Here is a 22,107-nt window from a genome sequence, read left to right as displayed (position 1 = left end):
TCGTGATTGCTTGAAAAGACACCATGAAAAACAAGTTAAATAAACCAGGGAGGGCAGCAAGGAAATCGTGCCACTTCACCAGCAATCCTACCAACCTGAAAGCAACGACGCAGAAGACTATCATCAATCAATAAAATTGGTCCAACATGGACACGAAGCCGCCACCAAGCCAATACACTCTCTCAGTTACAACGAATCTTAATGATCGCTTGTACAGTTTTCTATACAACGATGGCATCAGCAACGCCGCCGACACGCTCGCCGAATCGGGCGCCGCATGCGTTACGTGCTTGGTCAGGCGACTCGGCGTCCGTGAACCAGGGCTGCCGGAGCGCGTCCGCGGCGGTGAGCCTCCTGTCCGGCCTGCAGGCTAGCAGCCCGCTGAGGACGTCGAGTCCGGCAGACGACAATGCGGGGAACAACTCCCGGAGCCGGCTTGGCGCCCTGCTCTGGTGGCAGAGCGGCGAGCCGGCGCGCGGTAGCCGCACGAAGGCAGGCCAGTCCGTCATGTCGCCCGTGCCGACCGTGTCGAACACCATGTTGAGCTGGTCCATCTCCGTCCTCCCGGGAAACAGCGGCGCGCCGGCGAGGAGTTCGGCCATGATGCACCCGAGCGCCCAGGTGTCCACCCCCGCGTCGTACTCCCGCGAGCCCAGGAGGAGCTCCGGCGCGCGGTACCACCGCGTGACCACGGGCGCCGTGTATGGCGCGCCGCCCATGGGGGCGGCGAAGCGCGACAGGCCGAAGTCGCAGATCTTTAGGTTGCCGTGTGCGTCGACGAGGACGTTGTCGGGCTTGAGGTCGCGGTGCAGGACGCCGAGGGCGTGCATGGCCGCGGCGCCGTCCAGGAGCTGCCACATGAGCCGGCGCGCCACGGCTTCCGGGAACGGCCGCGTGGCGCCGCCGCGCTCGCGCATGACCTGCGCCAGGCTCGGGCCGACGTACTCCATCACGAGGAACGCGTTGGAGGCATCGCGTCCGGCGGCCCGTATCTCGACGAGGCTCGGGTGGCCGCGGCACGCCATGAGGCAGCCCAGCTCGCGGCGGAGGTCCTCCGAGAGCTGGCCGTCGTCGCGGCCGGCGGGGCGGAGGCGCTTGAGGGCGACAATGGCGCCGGTGCGGCGTTCCCGGGCCTTGTAGACGACGCCGGCGGCGCCCTCGCCGAGCTTTTCGAGCCGCTCGTAGTTGTCCATGTGTTGTGGAGGTGGTTTGGGTTTCTGGCGGCCTGTGCGCGCGGTCTGTGGCTGTTTATACTAGTGCCATGGCATGGCTTGACGACTCGCTTTCGGTTTGGCACGCCGTTCCGAGTCAGGGTCGAAGCTTGTCAGGCTAACCAGTAGTAAACGCGTTGACTATTCTAGATTTGGCACATGGTTCGTTAGAGTTAGGTCGGGACTGTTTGGTGGGCAGGTACAGGTAGTGTGTTTTGAACCACTGCCGCGACGACACCGGAGGCTCCGTCTACCGCGCGCTCCTTATGTACGACTACGACTAATAGCCCACCATGGTTCGGTGCCTCAACAATCTCTTCATCTTGTTAAGTGCAATTGTTAAGGAAAAAGCTGTGCTTCCCCCGGACGATTTCTCGTTCCTATCGTCCGGGTCGACACGCCTCGCAGTTTTCCTTCTGGTTGCGCCACGCGCCTCTAGCAGGGCCCACCATTAAGCCACGCGCCACAGCATTATCCTTTCTCCCTGACCTCTCGTTGCCTTTCGCTTTATCTTCTCATCCTGTTCCGTGAGCGCTTTACCAAGCCACCCGCTGCCGCTTCACTCCTTTGCCTCCGGCTGGCCACCCTCCCCCATCCTCATCTCCCCACACAGCGTCCTCCTGCCCAATGCCTCTGATTCCCACCGGCCATACTACAAGGGGTAGACCAGCTTGCTACATGCGGCGGCCCGCCTCGCTACAAGGGGCGGCAGGCCATGCTACAAAGGTCTGGCGACCTTGCTACCATGGCGCGGTGGCGGTGCTTCCAGCGGCCGCCGGCGGTGGAGATGCTCCCTGCGGCGTTCTTCATTGCTCCCTGCAACCTTGTATGTCGCTCCGTGCGACGGCCGGCTCTGCTACAAAGGGCGGTCGACCTTGCTTCATACGCCGGCCGACTCTGCTACAAAGGGCGGACGACCTTGCTCCATACACCGGCCGGCTCTGCTACAACGCGGGCGGACGGCCTTGCTCCATCCGGCAGTGGGCCTTGCTACTATGGCACGGCGGCGATGCTACCGAAGGCCGACATTGCTGCTACGTGCGGCCGCCGGAGGTACTACGAGGGAACGGTGGAGATGCTCCCTGCTTCGTTTTGCGTTGCTCTGTGCGGTGGCCGACCTTGCTACAATGGGAGGCCAGCCTTGCTCCGTTCGGAGGCGGTGCTGCAAGGAGCTAGATGGCGGTTCTGGTGTGCCGCCGGCGTTGGATGGCGTTGCTGCAACGAGCGGGTGGTATTGCTACGAGCCGGCGAGCTCTGAGAAAACAATGGTAGTGCCTCTACCGGCGGCGACACCGACGACCGGAGCTTTCTAGCGCGCCGCGGCGAGGCAATGAACGGAAGGGAGATACGATTTAGTGGGAGTGGTGAGGATTTTTTCCCCTTCGGCGAAGACGACGCGCAGCACATGCCAGCGTGAGTTGAGTCAGACGAATAGTCAATGGCCAATCCAAACCGCATGTACGGAACGATCGGACGGCTGCAGACCCGGGGGATCGGGAATTTGATCCCCGGGGGACGCTCAGCACTTTCCAATTGTTAAGGGTCCGAAAACAACCCGTGGTTCCAATCCTTGTATAACACGGATTTTAGAGCATCTCCAGCCGCGTCCCCCAAACCGCGCCGGATTGAGCGTTTGGGAGACGTGTTTCGTTCGTGCCGCGTTTAGGGGACGTCGCTCCCCAGTCGCGTCCCCCAAACAAAATTTCGCAAACTTTAAACTTAAGTAGATTCGATTAGATTCGTCCAAACTTACATAGATTCGAACGAAATTTGACTAACTTTAAAACTAAACCTAATCTAGAACCACTTGCGGCGGCCGGAGGCGTCGTAGTACTGCTGGAAGTTGTACATCTCGTCGGTGACGACCTCCCGCTGACGCGCTCGTCGACGGGCTCGTCGACGGGCTCGTCCTTCACCAAGCCGCTTGGTCCTGCCTCGCCGTCGTCGGTGAGGTCCACCGGCGGCTTGCCGAGTCGCGGATGGACATGGCGATCGCCGCGTCCGAGTCGCCCCTCCGAGCGTCCTTGTCGTCCATGGACGCCAAGAACGCCGCCCGCAGCCACGGGCGGTCCTCGGGGTCGTCGCTGCTGGCGATGAGCCGCTGCGCGCCGCTCGTACTCCGCCGGCGGCGCCGCTGCGGCGCTTCCTCCGGCTTCTCCTTCACCTCCGGCTCGGGATGAGGAGGGCGCCGCCGCGCCTCCCTTGCTGCCGCCCGCTGCCGGCTGCCGCCACACCTCGTGTTGACGGGCGTCGCCGGCTCCTCCTTGACCTCCCGTTTGGGGACGGTGTAGGGCGCCGACCGGTACGACGGGGACGGCGTCGACCGCGCCGGTCCCGAGGAAGAAGAGTGCGAGGAGGACGAGTACGTCGTCCTCCTCGGCTGCCATTGAGGAGACGGCGGCGGCGGCAGCGGCATCTCCGGCCTTGGAGCGCCGTTGCGGAGGCCGCGGATGGCGTTCTCGAGGGTGCGCCCGGGACGCCCGGAAGCAGGGTGCGGCCTTCCTTGTTCCAGGCTGTTGGGGCCGCCGAACGAGGTTGTCGGTCGTTGTGCATCTCGATGTCGTACTTCGCCTGGAAGTACGTCGTCCACTGGCGTCGTTGTCGTTGACCGCCCATGTCGGATCCAACCGCTCCTCGGCGGTGAGTTGAGCCCGACGGGCCTTGATGGCGTCCCTCCATTGGTCCGTCTTCGGCTTCGGCGGCGGAACGCCAATGCCGTTCACGGCCATCTTCCGGCCGCCGGCGCTTGGCAGCCGCATGTCCGGCGGGGCCTGGATGCCGGGCGTGGTACGGCGCCCACGCCTCCGCCACGGTGAGGCTGCCGCGGCCGAAGCCGTTCACCGCGGCGATCTTGCGGGAGGACGAGCTCGACATTTTTTGAGCGGCGAGGAGAAGATGCCGGGAGGGGAGGCGGCGGCGACGAGAAGGATTATGAGCGGCGAGAACTGCAGGGCGTCTTAAAACGGCGGCGGCAGCGGGTGCTTGCACACAACAACTCTCCGGCGCGGACGGCCACGCGGCCATGCACGGCGAGACGCGTCCCTGCGTCGCACAGGGAAAACAGGGACGCCATTAACGTCGCTTGACCAAAGGTAGGCGACGGGGTTTTAGCCTTCCTGTGCCGCTGACGGATCGGGCCCGCCACTCCCCGCCTCGCTTTTCGTTGTGTCCGGCGTCCCCGGTGCGTCCCCTGTGGGACGGGGATGGGCTCGGGGCGCCGGGCACCGTATCGGGCCGCGCCGGACAAAAATGGGCTTTGGGGGAGGCGGCTGGAACGCATTTTCTGTCCGGCGCGTCCCAAATCCCTTTGGGGGACGGTTTGGGGGACGCGACTGGAGATGCTCTTACTAGCATCAATACAACAAGTTAAAAAAGTTTCCATACCTAACACATTGTCGTAGCTGTAGCAAGAGCAACCTATAGGAGAAGGTACCACAAAATGCATACTTAGGTCCCTTCAAAAAAGTACACTAAGGCTAATAGATACAAGTGGTGCGGAGCAAGAGAGATATAGTCACATATGGATCGAGATTGCACAAAGATTATAGTTTACCTAGGTTCAACTCCTTGACAAAGTAAGAGCATCCCTAGTCGTGTCTCCCAACCCGCGTCGGTCCAAAGCGTCATATCAGTCGTTTGGGGAATATTGCACCCTAGTGACGCGCTTGGGAGCTCCCTCTCCACCCGCATCCCCCGAACGCGGCACTCAAATAATTTTTTATATAAAAACCTAGACTAGAGGTCTTGCTAGCCCTCGTCTTCTTCGCTGCCGTTGTCGTTGCTTTCGTCACCCGAGTCATCGTCGTGGTAATGGATACAGCAAGAGTCGTTGTCGAACACTTTGACGCGCATCTTATCGTCTACTTCGTAGAAGAAGTTCACCAAGAAGCCGGCCTCGACATCGTGGGCGCGGGCGAACTTCTTCCAGCCGGTGTGGAGGTACATCTTGCCTTCCCCGTCGGGAAAGACCTCCACGATCCACCGGTAGAAGCCGCAACTTGCCTCCCGTAGGGTGATACGTTGCAAATGTATCTATAATTTTTGACGTTACATGCTTGTTTTACACCAATTTCTATATGCTTTTTTTACACTTCGTGACACTATGTATTTTCTGGAACTAACCTATTGACAAGATGGCACAGTGTCAGGTCCTGCTTTCTACTGTTTTTGTATTTCAGAAAAGTTGTACAAGAAATATTCTCGAAATTGGACGAAACAAAAGCCGAAGTTCCTATTTTACTGTAACAAAGACAGAGTCCAGAGGAGATACGGAGACGAGCCAGGAGACAACAACACCATGCCTAGGTGTGGGCCACGCCTAGGGGTGGTGTGGGCCCCTTGGGCGCCCATCGACCTCACCGCCTATAAATTCATCTGTTCAGGAAAAACCTAAATACCCGAGCCTCCATCCACGAAAACTTCCGCCATTGCCGCAATAGTCGACCCTTGCTCGGGACGGTTCTGAAGCTTTTCCCGGCACGCTGCCGGAGAGGGAGATCATCACCGGAGGCCTCTACATCGCCATGCCCGCCTCCGAAATGATGCGTGAGTAGTTCATCTCTCGACTACGGGTCCATAGCAGTAGCTAGATGGTTGTCTTCTCCACTTTATGCTTCATTTTTAGATCTTGTGAGCTGCCTATCATGATCAAGATCATTTTTATGTAATGTTACATGTTGTGTTTGCTGGGATCCGATGAATATTGAATAGTATGGTTGAGATTGATTATATACTTGTCATATGTTATTTTTGATCTTGCATGCTCTCTGTTGCTAGTAGATGCTTTTGTAGGGATTCGTAGCATAGAAAACAAAAAATTTCCTACCGCAAGAACGAATAACAAGCCAAGATCTAATCTAGTAGATGGTAGCAACGATGTGAAGATCAACATACCCTCGAAGATCGCTAAGCGTTAACGAGATAAATCTCGTGGTGGATGTAGTCGATCACTGTAACATCCCAACTTTTGCAACCTTGTTTAGTTGTCTAGAGTGCAAAAATCAGGGGGAATAAAAACTTTTTATGTTCTGCGTGCATTGGTTTGTTTTTGATTGGAGATGCTTGTCTGACTTTGTTTGATGAGTGGTGTTTGCTGAACAGTGTTAAGTGAAATATTTCGAACCGCAACTTCAAGTCTCAAGAAAAATACTCATGCTATGGCCGCTCTTGTATTACCTTAACATCCTCTCTTCTATGGTATTTGAACTTTTTGACAAAATACAGAACCTCTTTTGTTCTGCCTTATGACTCCAAATTTTGATTCAAATGATTTTTTGCCAAGAATCTTTCTTTTAAAATTGGCTATGGCCATCTCTGATCATAGTATAAAAAAGGGGGGTTTCTAAAAGTTATTTTGATACAAAATATTTATCAAATGGTTTACCCTTATTTTCTGTGACTTCAAAATTTTACCAAGTCTTTTATATGCAGATTTTGGTTTCCTAAAGCAAAACGGAATGATCCTCATTTTTATTCTACTTTAACTATGGATCATTCTACTCCACCTCCTAAAACCTTCCCTTTTTCTGAAACTTTTTAAAATAAGATTTATTATCTAGATTAAATCTAATAAAGGCCATATGCAGCAAATCTCAATTTTAGGACCAATTGATCTGTGATCAATTACCCATGGCATTGGTTTTGTTAATACATCTCATTGATCAATCATGTCATCCCATCACTCCACCTATGCTTAATCATGGTAGATCATCATTTGTCCAACCAATGAATAATTTCCAATTGCAAAATATGTTGTAGCCACCCGGTGGTAGTGCCCCCCCTTTGGCTGCCGTAGGATCATCATTTAGATTCGGTCCAGATGTAATGTACTATTTCCTCAATAGGTCTAATTAGCATACACTGTCTGCAAAACATCTGCACGGGTTGTAGCATACCACAAAGTGCGTCAGGTTTGTGCAAGTGTGGACCTATCAGTTGAAGTCTCGCGTCTGGCATAGCTTGTTTTGCGGTCGACCAAACGGGCGTTTGTTGAATTTATGACCTCGCAGCGATAAGCAAGCTGACCCTTTTTTCCAGATGGGGCATGTGCCGTTGTATGCATGACCACGTTAATAGTCACTAGTCAGCATGGATCGTCTGATTCGTCGGAACATCTGGGTAAAATTTATTGAATTGATCACTAGTGTAGGAAACAACGTTGTTTTCTTTACAGGTGGCCAGTGCACTAGCGCGAGATGGGGGACCGATGATAGCTCGAGCAAAACTCGCACCCCTTAAGTGTCTAGATTCTTCTCAGTACATCAGTTTATTCCATTACATACTCTAAGTAGCCGGGATCATCTGCATAACACAAGACACGGCAGTGTATTTGATCGGCACATGCGGAGAGGGCAGGTCATGTCAGTGTTCAAAGTGTGGACCACTCAGTCAAACTTGCGGAGAGGGCAGGCCATGGCGGAACTCTAGGCGAAGCTCGCCGAGGCTAGGACGGAGCTTGCGGCGGCGCAGTCGGAGATGGCGACAGCCCCTCCGTTTCCGAGGGCCCCTCCCGCGGACACCGTCATCCACGGCATCACCACGAGGACGAGGATGGCAACATCGACTTCCTTCTGTACCACGCCGAGCAGCGGGCTGTGCTCGCGTCGTTCGAGAGCGTCCCTGGGAACGCCGATCGCCGTCAGGCTCTGGTAGCAGAGGCGCAAGCTCGCAACAATGCGCTCGCCATAAGGCGGGCATACCTTTGCTTCGATTTGGACGCGGTCGCGTGGGATCGGAGCACGCGCGGATCGACAGGGAGAACCGCGAGCTGGATGAGGCCATCGCCGCGAGGGACGAAGCGGCGGCGGCAACGGCTAGGGACAGGGCCCGCTACCACGCCGTCCTGCAGGCGGTGGAGGAGGCGACAGAGGCGGCTACGAAGAGAGCCCACTGCGACTCCTCCATGGCCGAGGCTATTGAACGCCGCCGGCGGCAAGACGAGGAGGCCGTTCGGCGGCGGGCGCGATGCAAGGCGTTTGTCGCTCGGATGCGCTCCGACGACGGCGCCGCCACACAGGGCACTCCGACGGCCAGTAGTAGGTTGTGCGACTGCGAGTAACCCCGATCGTAGTAGGCTGCGCGACGACGAGTAGGTAGAACCGACGTAGATTTAAGTTAACTCGACTAACCATCTCTGTAATGGTGGTCCTTTTGACCAATCAATAATAATGAGAAACTGTTTTGCTAACCTTTGTCACTGCCCGGTCACGCGCTGCTACCGCGCAACACGCAGACGCAAACGCGGCGCATATTTGGACCGCGTTTACGTCTAGACGAACAACCCGATCACTATGGGTCAGGCCGCTGGGTCTAGGTGCAGGAGTATTTTTTGACCGTACGGTCGCATACGGTCGTTCCGGCGTCTGTTTGCATCTGAGCACTTGATGCCCCACAATGGTTTATCGCGCCTCTGAACTATTCTCTCTCGCTTGTTCCAGATGAAAAAAGGCGCATGGCTCCTTTTAATGCTACCTATTTATTTTGAGATGTGAGGAGGAAATAAGAGAGGCTGAGGTGCTTGAGGTTGAAAATGGCCAAGTGAGTGAGGAGGTCAAGTGATTGATGGACATCCCATTTAATTTATATCTAGCTCCATTTAATTGCACCAACAAAGCTACCATGACATGCGAGAAAAAACTTTTGCCAGCGCGTCATGCATGCGAGATAAAGTTAAGGACCTAGAAACAATTGAGAGGGCTCAATTATTGGCCCTAGAGCTAGATGCTTCAAAGAAGGAACTTGAAGTTGCTCATGCTTCTCTCACTAGGGATCTTGACCACCTTAAAAAGGCTAAAAAGCTTGTAAAGGATAAGCTCAAGAAACTTGGAGATACGCATGACCTACTCCAAGAAACCTACAAGAGGCTCTTGGATCAATGAATGATCGCATTATTGCTGAAAATGTTGATAGTCCCTCCACCTCATTTACTTGTGAGCATGCCAAACTTGTTGAGGAACATGTTCATTTTCAAGAGGAACTATCTTTGCATGTTGAGACCAATACATATCTTGAATCTTTGGTGACCAAATATGGCCTCAACTATCATCCTAATGAATCGGCTTGTGAGCAAGCAACTATTATTGAGAAAAATGCTACGTTGATAAAGGAACTAGCCAAGTTCACCTCTGCCAAGAATAAGATTAGATTGGATGACCTTTTGAGTAAGCAAAGGTCAAACAATAAGAAGTACAACTACAAGAAGGAGAAACCCGCTCAAGAGAAGAACAAGAAGGTCACTAATGATGGCAAAGCCTCAAAGGGCAAAGTCACTAGTTGTGACCGCATGGGACCAAACAATCACTATGCTTTATCTATTGATTATTATGGTGATGTTTATGCTAAATATGTTGGACCTCATAATGGCTATTCTTATAGAGGATACTCAATTTGGGTACCAAAATATCTTGTTGCCATGACTAAGGAACCCATTAATCGATGGGTTCCTAAAACCTCTACTTGATTTTGTAGGGGTATTCCTCCGGTGGTCCAAAATGGGTGTTTGATAGTGGATGCACCAATCATATGACCGGAGAAAGAGGTGTGCTTGACCAATTAATAGAAGATGTTAATAAAAAGTCAAGCATCACCTTTGATGACAATTCAAAGGGAAAGGTACTTGGGTATGGCAAGGTGGAAATCTCTAAGGACGTGTGCCTTGAGATGGTCATGCTTGTTGAATCCCTTGGCTATAATTTGCTTTCTATATATCATCTTGCAGATCCCGGCTATAATTCATATTTTACTAATTATTGTGTGAAAGTCTTTAGGAGTGATAACCTCAAATTGGTCCTTGTTGGATATGTGGAGAACAACCTTTACGTGGTTGACCTCTCGAAAGAGAGCCCCTCTCTCTCCACATGACTAATGGTGGCTAAACATGACGAAGGTTGGCTATGGCATCGCCGCCTTGGTCATGTCAATATGAGAAATCTTAAACAACTCCTAAAGGGTGAGCACATTGTTGGACTAACCAACATTTCTTTTGAGAAAGATCGTGTATGTAGTGCATGTGTAGCTGGAAAGCAACTCAAGAAGAGTCATCCTATCAAGAGTATCGTCACCACGTATAGACCCTTGGAGCTCCTTCACTTGGATCTCTTTGGGCCATCACATTATGATACTCTTGGTGGGAGCAAGTATGGGCTGGTCAGTGTTGATGATTACTCAAGATACTCTTGGGTCTTTCTCCTTAAGTCTAACGATGAGACCTATAGTGAGTTCATCACCTTTTCCAAGAAGGCTCAACGTTTGTATGAATCTGAGATCAAGGTGATAAGGACCGACAATGGCACCGAGTTCAAGAACTACATTATGTAAGAGTTTGTTGATGATGAGGGCATCAAGCATGAGTTTTTAGCTCCATACACCCCTCAACAAAATGGTGTTGTCGAAAGGAAGAACCGGACTATTATTGAGATGGCAAGAACTATGTTGAGTGAATTCAATTCACCCCATAACTTTTGGGGAGAAGCCATCTCTACAGCTGTTCACTACTCCAACCGGATCTTTGTCTGTCCTCTACACAATAAAACTCCATACGATCTTCTCACAGGTAACAAGCCTAATGTCATGTACATTCGTGTCTTTGGATGCAAATGTCTTGTTAAGAACAATAAAGGGAAGCTTGATAAATTTGAAACTAGAAATACAGAGGGCACATTTGTTGGATATGCGGAGAACTCCCTGATATGTCTCCGACGTATCGATAATTTCTTATGTTCCATGCCACATTATTGATGATATCTACATGTTTTATGCATACTTTATGTCATTATTATGCGTTTTCCGGAACTAACCTATTGATGATATCTACATTTGCTGTTTTCTGCTGTTTTTGGTTTCAGAAATCCTAGTAAGGAAATATTCTCGGAATTGGACGAAATCAACGCCCAGTGTCTTATAATTGGACGAAGCTTCCAGAACACCCGAGAGCCGCCAGATGGGAGCCACGGGGGCCCCACACAACACTCCGGCGCGGCCGGAGGGGGGCCGCGCCCCTAGTGTGTGGGCCCACCGGACCCCTCCGAGGCTGCCCTTTCGCCTACTTAAGGTCTCCGTCGCGAAAACCCTATCACGTTCGACGAAACCGAGAGAAAACCTTCCGGTGCCGCCGCCATCGCGAAGCCAAGATGCGGGGGACAGGAGTCTCTGTTCCGGCACGCCGCCGGGACGGGGAAGTGCCCCCGGAAGGCTCCTCCATCGCCACCACCGCCATCTTCATCAACGCTGCTGTCTCCCATGAGGAGGGAGTAGTTCTCCATCAAGGCTCGGGGCTGTACCAGTAGCTATGTGGTTCATCTCTATCCTATGTGCTTCAATACAATAATCTCATGAGCTGCCTTACATGATTGAGATTCATATGATGATGCTTGTAATCTAGATGCCATTATGCTAGTCAAGTGGGTTTTACTTATGTGATCCCCGGAGACTCCTTGTCCCACGTGTGTAAAGGTGACACTGTGTGCACCGTGTGGGTCTCTTAGGCTATATTTCACGAGAATACTTATTCAACTGTTATGAATGGCATAGTGAAGTGCTTATTTATATCTCTTTATGATTGCAATGTGTTTTGTATCACAATATATCTGTGTGCTACTCTAGTGATGTTATTAAAGTAGTTTATTCCTCCCGCACGGTGTAATGGTGACAGTGTGTGCATCGTGTAGTACTTGGCGTAGGCTATGATTGTGATCTCTTGTAGATTATGAAGTTAACTATTCCTATGATAGTATTGATGTGATCTATTCCTCCTTTCGTAGTGTGAAGGTGATAGTGTGCATGCTATGTTACTACTTGGTTTGGTTATGTTGATCTGTTATGCACTCTAAGGTTATTTAAATATGAACATTGAATATTGTGGAGCTTGTTAACTCCGGCATTGAGGGTTCGTGTAATCCTACACGATTAGTGGTGTTCATCATCCAACAAGAGGGTGTAGAGTCTAGCATCTATCCGTTTATTCTGTTATGTGATCAATGTTGAGAGTGTCCACTAGTGAAAGTATGATCCCTAGGCCTTGTTCCTAAATATCGCTATCGCTGCTTGTTTCTTCGTTTCTATCGCATCTTTACTTCCTGCAATATTACTACCATCAGCTGCACGCCGACAAGCACTTTTACAGGCGCCGTTACTACTTGCTCATATTCATTCATACCACTTGTATTTCACTATCTCTTCGCCGAACTAGTGCACCTATTAGGTGAGTTGGGGACACAAGAGACTTCTTGCTTTGTGGTTGCAGGGTTGCATGAGAGGGATATCTTTGACCTCTTCCTCCCTGAGTTCGATAAACCTTGGGTGATCCACTTAAGGGAAAGTTGCTGCAGTTCTACAAACCTCTGCTCTTGGAGGCCCAACCTTGTCTACAAGAATAGAAGCACCCGTAGACATCAAGCACTTTTCTGGCGCCGTTGCCGGGGAGGAAAGGTAAACGGCACTCACACACCGGATCCCGGCAACGAAGCACTTTTCTGGCGCCGTTGCCGGGGAGGAAAGGTAAAAGGCACTCATACTCCGGTTCCAGGTAACTAAGTACTTTTCTGTTGCCGTTGTGTGTATGCTCGAAGCTATTTCCTTTAGATCCTGCAATTGCATCTTTTTGTTTCTTGTTTACACTAGTTTGGCATAATGGACAACAGTGAGCTTCTTATTCTATTTCCTGATTTAAGACATGGATGGTTTGATGCGAAAATTAAAAAACCTATGGAACATATTAGTATGAACGCTTTGAACACCATTGTTGCTAATGATATGGAAAATTCTAAGCTTGGGGAAGCTGGCTTTGACGAGCATGATATTTTTAGTCCCCCAAGCATTGAGGAGAAAATTTACTTTGATGATACTTTGCCTCCTATTTATGATGATTATAATGATATTGGTCTTTTAGTACCGCCTGTTATGGAGGATAAATTTGATTATGATTACAATATGCTTCCTATATTTGATGATGAGAATAATAATGATAGCTACTTTGTTGAATTTGCTCCCACTACAACTAATAAAATTGATTATGCTTATGTGGAGAGCAGTAATACTTTTATGCATGTGAATAAGAATGCTTTATGTTATACTTATATTGTTGAGTTTGTTCATGATGCCTCTGAAAATTATTATGAGAGAGGAAAATATGGTTGTAGAAATTTTCATGTTACTAAAATACCTCTCTATATGCTGAAATTTTTGAAGCTACACTGGTTTTATCTTCCTATGCTTGTTACTTTGCTCTTCATGAACTTGTTTATTTACAAGATTCCTATGCATAGGAAGCATGTTAGGCTTAAATTTGTTTTGAATTTGCTTCTTGATGCTCTCTTTCGCTTCAACTCTTATTTCTTGGGAGTGCATCATTAAAACTGCTGAGCCCATCTTAATGGCTATAAAGAAAAAACTTCTTGGGAGATAACCCATGTGTTTTTTTTACTACAGTACTTTGTTTTATATTTGAGTCTTGGAAGTTGTTACTACTGTAGCAACCTCTCCTTATCTTATTTTATTGCATTGTTGTGCCAAGTAAAGTCTTTGATAGTAGGGTTGATACTAGATTTGGATTACTGCACAGAAACAGATTTCTGTCTGTCACTAATCTGGGCCTAATTCTCTGTGGGTAACTCAGAAAACTCTGCTAATTTACGTGCGTGATCCTCAGATATGTACGCAACTTTCATTCAATTTGGGCATTTTCATCTGAGCAAGTCTGCTGCCACTTTAAAATTCGTCTTTACGGACTGTTCTGTTTTGACAGATTCTGCCTTTTATTTCGCATTGCTTCTTTTGCTGTGTTGGATGGATTTCTTTGTTCCATTGACTTCCAGTAGCTTTGGGCAATGAACAGAAGTGTTAAGAATGATTGTGTCACCTCTGAACATGTGAATTTTTAATTATGCACTAACCCTCTAATGAGTTTGTTTCGAGTTTGGTGTGGAGGAAGTTTTCAAGGGTCAAGAGAGGAGGATGATAAACTATGATCAAGAAGAGTGAAAAGCCTAAGCTTGGGGATGCCCCCGTGGTTCATCCCTGCATATTTCAAGAAGACTCAAGCATCTAAGTTTGGGGATACCCAAGGCATCCCCTTCTTCATCGACAACTTATCAGGTTTCTTCTCTTGAAACTATATTTTTATTCGGTCACATCTTATGTACTTTTCTTGGAGCGTCTGTTTGCTTTTATTTTTGTTTATGTTTGAATAAGTTCATCCTTGTGTGGGAGAGAGACACGCTCCGCTGGTTCATATGAACACATGTGTTCTTAGCTTTTAATGTTCATGGCGAAGGTTGAAACTGCTTCATTAATTGTTATATGGTTGGAAACGGGAAATGCTACATGTAGTAATTGGTAAAATGTCTTGGATAATGTGATACTTGGCAATTGTTGTGCTCATGTTTAAGCTCTTGCATCATATACTTTGCACCTATTAATGAAGAAATACATAGAGCTTGCTAAAATTTGGTTTGCATAATTGGTCTCTCTAAGGTCTAGATAATTTCTAGTAAAGAGTTTGAACAACAAGGAAGACGGTGTAGAGTCTTATAATGTTTACAATATGTCTTTTATGTGAGTTTTGCTTGCACCGGTTCATCCTTGTGTTTGTTTCAAATAAACCTTGCTAGCCTAAACCTTGTATCGAGAGGGAATACTTCTCATGCATCCAAAATCCTTGAGCCAACCACTATGCCATTTGTGTCCACCATACCTACCTACTACATGGTATTTCTCCGCCATTCCAAAGTAAATTACTTGAGTGGTACCTTTAAATTTCCATCATTCGCCTTTGCAATATATAGCTCATGGGACAAAATAGCTTAAAAACTATTGTGGTATTGAATATGTACTTATGCACTTTATCTCTTATTAAAGTTGCTTGTTGTGCGATAACCATGTTCCTGGGGACGCCATCAACTCTTTGTTGAATATCATGTGAGTTGCTATGCATGTTCGTCTTGTCTGAAGTAAGGGTGGTTTTCACAATCAAATGGTTTGAGTATGCATACTCGTTAGAGAAGAACATTGGGCCGCTAACTAAAGCCAGGAATCATGGTGGAAGTTTCAGTTTGGACATAAAACCTCAATCTCTTATGAGAATATTATCTGTTGTTGAATGCTTAAGCATTAAAAGAGGAGTCCATTATCTGTTGTCTATGTTGTCCCAGTATGGGTGTCTAAGTTGAAGAATGACCAAAAGCGAGAAATCCAATGCGAACTTTCTCCTTAGACCCTTGTACAGGCGGCATAGAGGTACCCCTTTGTGACACTTGGTTGAAACATATGTCATGCAATGATAATCCGTGTTAATCCAAGCTAATTAGGACAAGGTGCGGGCACTATTAGTACACTATGCATGAGGCTTGCAACTTGTAAGATATAATTTACATGATACATATGCTTTATTACTACCGTTGACAAAATTGTTTCATGTTTTCAAAACAAAAGCTCTAGCACAAATATAGCAATCGATGTTTTCCTCTTTGAAGGACCTTTCTTTTACTTTTATGTTGAGTCAGTTCACCTATCTCTCTCCACCTCAAGAAGCAAACACTTGTGTGAACTGTGCATTGATTCCTACATACTTGCATATTGCATTTGTTATATTACTCTATGTTGACAATTATCCATGAGATATACATGTTATAAGTTGAAAGCAACCGCTGAAACTTAATCTTCCTTTATGTTGCTTCAATACCTTTTACTTTGAATTATTGCTTTATGAGTTAACTCTTATGCAAGACTTATTGATGCTTGTCTTGAAGTACTATTCATGAAAAGTCTTTGCTTTATGATTCATTTGTTTACTCATGTCATTACCATTGTTTTGATCGCTGCATTCATTACATATGCTTACAATAGTACGATCAAGGTTATGATGGCATGTCACTCCAGAAATTATCTTTGTTATCGTTTACCTGCTCGGGACGAGCAGAACTAAGCTTGGGGATGCTGATACGTCTCCGACGTATCGATAATTTCTTATGTTCCATGCCACATTATTGATGATATCTATATGTTTTATGCATACTTTATGTCATTATTATGCGTTTTCCGGAACTAACCTATTGACGAGATGCCGAAGGGCCGATTCTTGTTTTTACGCTGTTTTTGGTTTCAGAAATCCTAGTAAGGAAATATTCTCGGAATTGGACGAAATCAACGCCCGAGTCTTATAATTGGACGAAGCTTCCAGAACACCCGAGAGCCGCCAGAGGGGAGCCCTGGGGGCCCCACACAACACCCTGGTGCGGCCAGAGGGGGGGCCGCGCCCCCCTAGTGTGTGGGCCCACCAAACCCCTCCGAGGCTGCCCTTTCGCCTACTTAAGGTCTCCGTCGCGAAAACCCTATCACGTTCGACGAAACCAGAGAAAACCTTCCAGAGCCGCCGCCATCGCGAAGCCAAGATCTGGGGGACAGGAGTCTCCGTTCCGGCACGCCGCCGGGACGGGGAAGTGCCCCGGAAGGCTCCTCCATCGGCACCACCGCCATCTTCATCAACGCTCGCTGTCTCCCATGAGGAGGGAGTAGTTCTCCATCGAGGCTCGGGGCTGTACCGGTAGCTATGTGGTTCATCTCTCTCCTATGTGCTTCAATACAATAATCTCATGAGCTGCCTTACATGATTGAGATTCATATGATGATGCTTGTAATCTAGATGTCATTATGCTAGTCAAGTGGGTTTTACTTATGTGATCTCCGGAGACTCCTTGTCCCACGTGTGTAAAGGTGACGAGTGTGTGCACCGTGTGGGTCTCTTAGGCTATATTTCACGGAATACTTATTCACTCGTTATGAATGGCATAGTGAAGTGCTTATTTATATCTCTTTATGATTGCAATGTGTTTTGTATCACAATATATCTGTGTGCTACTCTAGTGATGTTATTAAAGTAGTTTATTCCTCCTGCACGGTGTAATGGTGACAGTGTGTGCATCGTGTAGTACTTGGCGTAGGCTATGATTGTGATCTCTTGTAGATTATGAAGTTAACTATTGCTATGATAGTATTGATGTGATCTATTCCTCCTTTCGTATTGTGAAGGTGACAGTGTGCATGCTATGTTAGTACTTGGTTTGGTTATGTTGATCTGTTATGCACTCTAAGGTTATTTAAATATGAACATTGAATATTGTGGAGCTTGTTAACTCCGGCATTGAGGATTCGTGTAATCCTACACAGTTAGTGGTGTTCATCATCCAACAAGAGGGTGTAGAGTCTAGCATCTATCTATTTATTCTGTTATGTGATCAATGTTGAGAGTGTCCACTAGTGAAAGTATGATCCCTAGGCCTTGTTCCTAAATATCGCTATCGCTGCTTGTTTCTTGTTTTTCTGCATCTTTACTTCCCTGCAATATTAGTACTATCAACCGCACGCCAGACAAGCACTTTTACGGCGCCGTTACTACTTGCTCATATTCATTCATACCACTTGTATTTCACTATCTCTTCGCCGAACTAGTGCACCTATTAGGTGTGTTGGGGACACAAGAGACTTCTTGCTTTGTGGTTGCGGGGTTGCATGAGAGGGATATCTTTGACCTCTTCCTCCCTGAGTTCGATAAACCTTGGGTGATCCACTTAAGGGAAACTTGCTGCTGTTCTACAAACCTCTGCTCTTGGAGGCCCAACATTGTCTACAAGAATAGAAGCACCCGTAGACATCACTCCCACGCCTATAGATACTACAACAAGTCCACTGGGCTATTTAAGTATCTTGTGATGTGGTGTTCTTGGAAGATAATGGCTCCCAAGTGGAGCAAGTTGTTCCATGTGATGTAGGTGATGATGATCCTTCTAATGCCATCAAGCTTATGGGCATTGGACACATCCGGCCCACAGAAGTTCATACTGATAATGAAAGTGATGGAATAGAAGTATCAAGCTCAGCCCAAGTGGAGCCTAGCTCAACTAAAGCTAAACCATCAAGTGCAGCTCAAGATTTATCCTCTACTCGAGATGAGTCACATTCCGAAGAACAAGAAGAAAGCCCTCAACCCACTGAGCAAGACCATGATGCTGATCAAGAAACATCCTCAACTCATGATCAAGCTCAAGTTGTCCCTCATGATCGAGTACTAGCAAGAGATGAATTTATTGATCATGAGGGAACCATTCGGAAGATCAAGGCTGCTTAAGGGCAAGTGACTTGAAAGTAGATCAAGTCCTTGGTAGCATCTCAAGGGGAGTGGTAACTCGTAGACACCATGCTTTACTTATTACCTATTGTCAGCATCATGCTTTTGTGTCTAGCTTTGAACCACTCGAGGTACATGAAGCCTTGGTTGATCCGGATTGGGTAATTGCCATGCAAGAAGAATTCAAGTGTTTCACCCGCAATGAAGTATGGTCTCTAGTTGAGAGACCCAAGGATCATCGCATCAATGTCATTGGGACCAAATGGGTGTTCAAGAACAAGCAATATGAGAATGGCATTGTCATAAGAAACAAAGCAAGGTTAGTGGCGCAAGGGTTTTCCCAAATAGAAGGTATGGATTTTGAGGATACCTTTGCGCCGGTAGCCCGCCTTGAAGCTATTCGTCTTTTGCTTGCATTTGCATATTTCCACAAATTCAAGCTATATCAAATGGATATGAAAAGTGCATTTTTGAATGGTCCCCTAAAAGAAACTGCATATGTAGCTCAACCCCCGGGTTTCGAAGACCCACGGCGACCCAACCATGTGTATTTACTCCATAAGGCATTCTACGGTCTCAAGCAAGCTCCACGTGCTTGGTACGAGTTCCTTAGCGATTTCTTACTACATGATGGGTTTTGCATGGGAACGGTCGATTCCACCCATTTCACCAAGCGGGTTAAAGGGGGTGGCTTATTTATATGTCAAATATATGTTGATGATATTATCTTTGGTGGAACTAACCCCAATCATAACAAAGCTTTTGAGTTATTGATGACTAGGAAATTTGAGATGTCCATGATGGGAGAGTTGAAGTTCTTTCTAGGCTTCCAAGTGAGGCAACTTGAAAAAGGCACCTTCATCTCTCAAGAAAAGTATGTAAAGGACATGCTCAAGAAGTTTAACATGACCAATGCAAGCCCAATGAAGACACCTATGCCCATAAAGGGGCAGCTTGGCTCATGTGATGGTGAGAAGGACGCAGATACAAAGGTATACCGTTCCATGATAGGATCCTTGCTCTACCTTTGTGCTTCTAGGCCGGATATCATGCTAAGTGTATGAATGTGTACTCGTTTTCAATCCGCTCTTAAGGAGAGCCATTTGATGGCGGTCAAACAGATTCTAAGATACCTTGTTCTCACTCCTACTCTCGAGTTGTGGTATCCAAAGGGGTCAACCTTTGAACTCATAGGCTATTCGGATTCCGATTGGGCTGGTGATAAGGTTGACCGGAAGTCTACCTCCGGGGCTTGCCAATTCATTGGCCGGTCATTGGTGAGTTGGTCATCCAAGAAACAAAACTCCACTGCCCTATCCACCGCCGAAGCTGAATACATATCTGCGGCATCTTGTTGCACTCAGTTGTTGTGGATGAAGCAAACCTTGAAAGACTATGGTGTGTCTCTTGGTACGGTGCCTCTTCTATGTGACAATGAAAGTGTAATAAAGATCGCCAATAACCCAGTACAAAACTGCCGCACGAAACATATTGACATTCGCCATCACTTCCTACGTGATCATGTTGCCAATGGGGACATTGATCTCACTCATGTGGGGACAGCGTACCAATTGGCGGATATTTTCACTAAGCCTTGGATGAAGCCCGGTTTGTAAACATGAGAGGAGAACTTGGTATTTTTGATCCTAACAACTTAGATTGAATAACTTCTTGCACTATATTCTTGCATTTATCTTGCTATCTGATACGTCTCCGACGTATCGATAATTTCTTATGTTCCATGCCACATTATTGATGATATCTACATGTTTTATGCACACTTTATGTCATTATTATGCGTTTTCCGGAACTAACCTATTGACGAGATGCCGAAGGGCCGATTCTTTGTTTTACTGCTGTTTTTGGTTTCGAAATCCTAGTAAGGAAATATTCTCGGAATTGGACGAAATCAACGGCCAGCATCTTAGAATCCCCGGGAGCTTCCGGAACACCCGAGAGCCGCCGGAGAGGGGCCACGGGGGGCCCACACATGGTGGCGGCGCGGCCCAGGAGGGGGGCGCGCCGCCCTAGTGTCTGGTGGCCCCAGACCCCTTCTGACGCCGCCCTTCCACCTACTTAAGGTCTCCGTCGCGAAAACCCTACCACGTTTGACGAAACCAGAGAAAACCTTCCAGAGCCGCTGCCATCGCGAAGCCAAGATCTGGGGGACAGGAGTCTCTGTTCCGGCATGCCGCCGGGACGGGGAAGTGCCCCCGGAAGGCTTCTCCATCAACACCACCGCCATCTTCATCAACGCTACTGTCTCCCATGAGGAGGGAGTAGTTCTCCATCAAGGCTCGGGGCTGTACCGGTAGCTATGTGGTTCATCTCTCTCCTATGTACTTCAATACAATAATCTCATGAGCTGCCTTACATGATTGAGATTCATATGATGATGCTTGTAATCTAGATGTCATTATGCTAGTCAAGTGGATTTTACTTATGTGATCTCCGGAGACTCCTTGTCCCACGTGTGTAAAGGTGACGAGTGTGGGCACCGTGTGGGTCTCTTAGGCTATATTTCACGGAATACTTATTCACTGTTATGAATGGCATAGTGAAGTGCTTATTTATATCCCTTTATGATTGCAATGTGTTTTGTATCACAATTTATCCGTGTGCTACTCTAGTGATGTTATTAAAGTAGTTTATTCCTCCCGCACGGTGTAATGGTGACGGTGTGTGCATCGTGTAGTACTTGGCGTAGGCTATGATTGTGATCTCTTGTAGATTATGAAGTTAACTATTGCTATGATAGTATTGATGTGATCTATTCCTCCTTTCGTAGTGTGAAGGTGACGGTGTGCATGCTATGTTAGTACTTGGTTTGGTTATGTTGATCTGTCATGCACTCTAAGGTTATTTAAACATGAACATCGAATATTGTGGAGCTTGTTAACTCCGGCATTGAGGGTTCGTGTAATCCTACACGGTTAGTGGTGTTCATCATCCAACAAGAGGGTGTAGAGTCTAGCATCTATCTATTTATTCTGTTATGTGATCAATGTTGAGAGTGTCCACTAGTGAAAGTATGATCCCTAGGCCTTGTTCCTAAATACTGCTATCGCTGCTTGTTTACTGTTTTACTGCATTTATACTTCCTGCAATATTACTACCATCAACTGCACGCCAGCAAGCACTTTTCTGGCGCCGTTACTACTGCTCATATTCATTCATACCACTTGTATTTCACTATCTCTTCGCCGAACTAGTGCACCTATTAGGTGTGTTGGGGACACAAGAGACTTCTTACTTTGTGGTTGCGGGGTTGCTTGAGAGGGATATCTTTGACCTCTTCCTCCCCGAGTTCGATAAACCTTGGGTGATCCACTTAAGGGAAACTTGCTGCTGTTCTACAAACCTCTGCTCTTGGAGGCCCAACACTGTCTACAAGAATAGAAGCACCCGTAGACATCAAGCACTTTTCCGGCGCCGTTGCCGGGAGGAAAGGTAAACGGCACTCACACACGGATCCCGACAACGAAGCTATTTTACGGCGCCGTTGCCGGGGAGGAAAGGTAAAAGGCACTCATACTCCGGTCCCGGGTAATAAGTACTTTTCCGTTGCCGTTGTGTGTGTGCTCGAAGCTATTTCCTTTAGATCCTGCAATTGCATCTTTTTGTTTCTTGTTTACACTAGTTTGGCATAATGGACAACAATGAGCTTCTTATTCTATTTCCTGATTTAAGACATGGATGGTTTGATGCGGAAATTAAAAAACCGATGGAACATATTAGTATGAACGCTTTGAACACCATTGTTGCTAATGATATGGAAAA

General features: G+C 47.7%; 1 protein-coding gene across 1 annotated transcript; it reads right to left on the bottom strand.

Moving 5' to 3' along the window:
- Nucleotides 1-221: 221 nt before the first annotated feature.
- Nucleotides 222-1,193, bottom strand: LOC124707661 (putative cyclin-dependent kinase F-2). Its single transcript, XM_047239321.1, has one exon. The coding sequence runs from the start codon at nucleotides 1,191-1,193 to the stop codon at nucleotides 222-224; it is 972 nt and encodes a 323-aa protein (XP_047095277.1).
- Nucleotides 1,194-22,107: the final 20,914 nt, after the last annotated feature.

Source organism: Lolium rigidum, chromosome 4, assembly GCF_022539505.1.
Source record: "Lolium rigidum isolate FL_2022 chromosome 4, APGP_CSIRO_Lrig_0.1, whole genome shotgun sequence".
NCBI classification, from domain to species: domain Eukaryota; kingdom Viridiplantae; phylum Streptophyta; class Magnoliopsida; order Poales; family Poaceae; genus Lolium; species Lolium rigidum.
This window is presented reverse-complemented; position numbering and strand designations above follow the sequence as displayed.

Excerpts from the sequence above, each read along its gene's own strand:
- LOC124707661 (XM_047239321.1), bottom strand. The coding sequence starts at position 1,193 with ATGGACAACTACGAGCGGCTCGAAAAGCTCGGCGAGGGCGCCGCCGGC.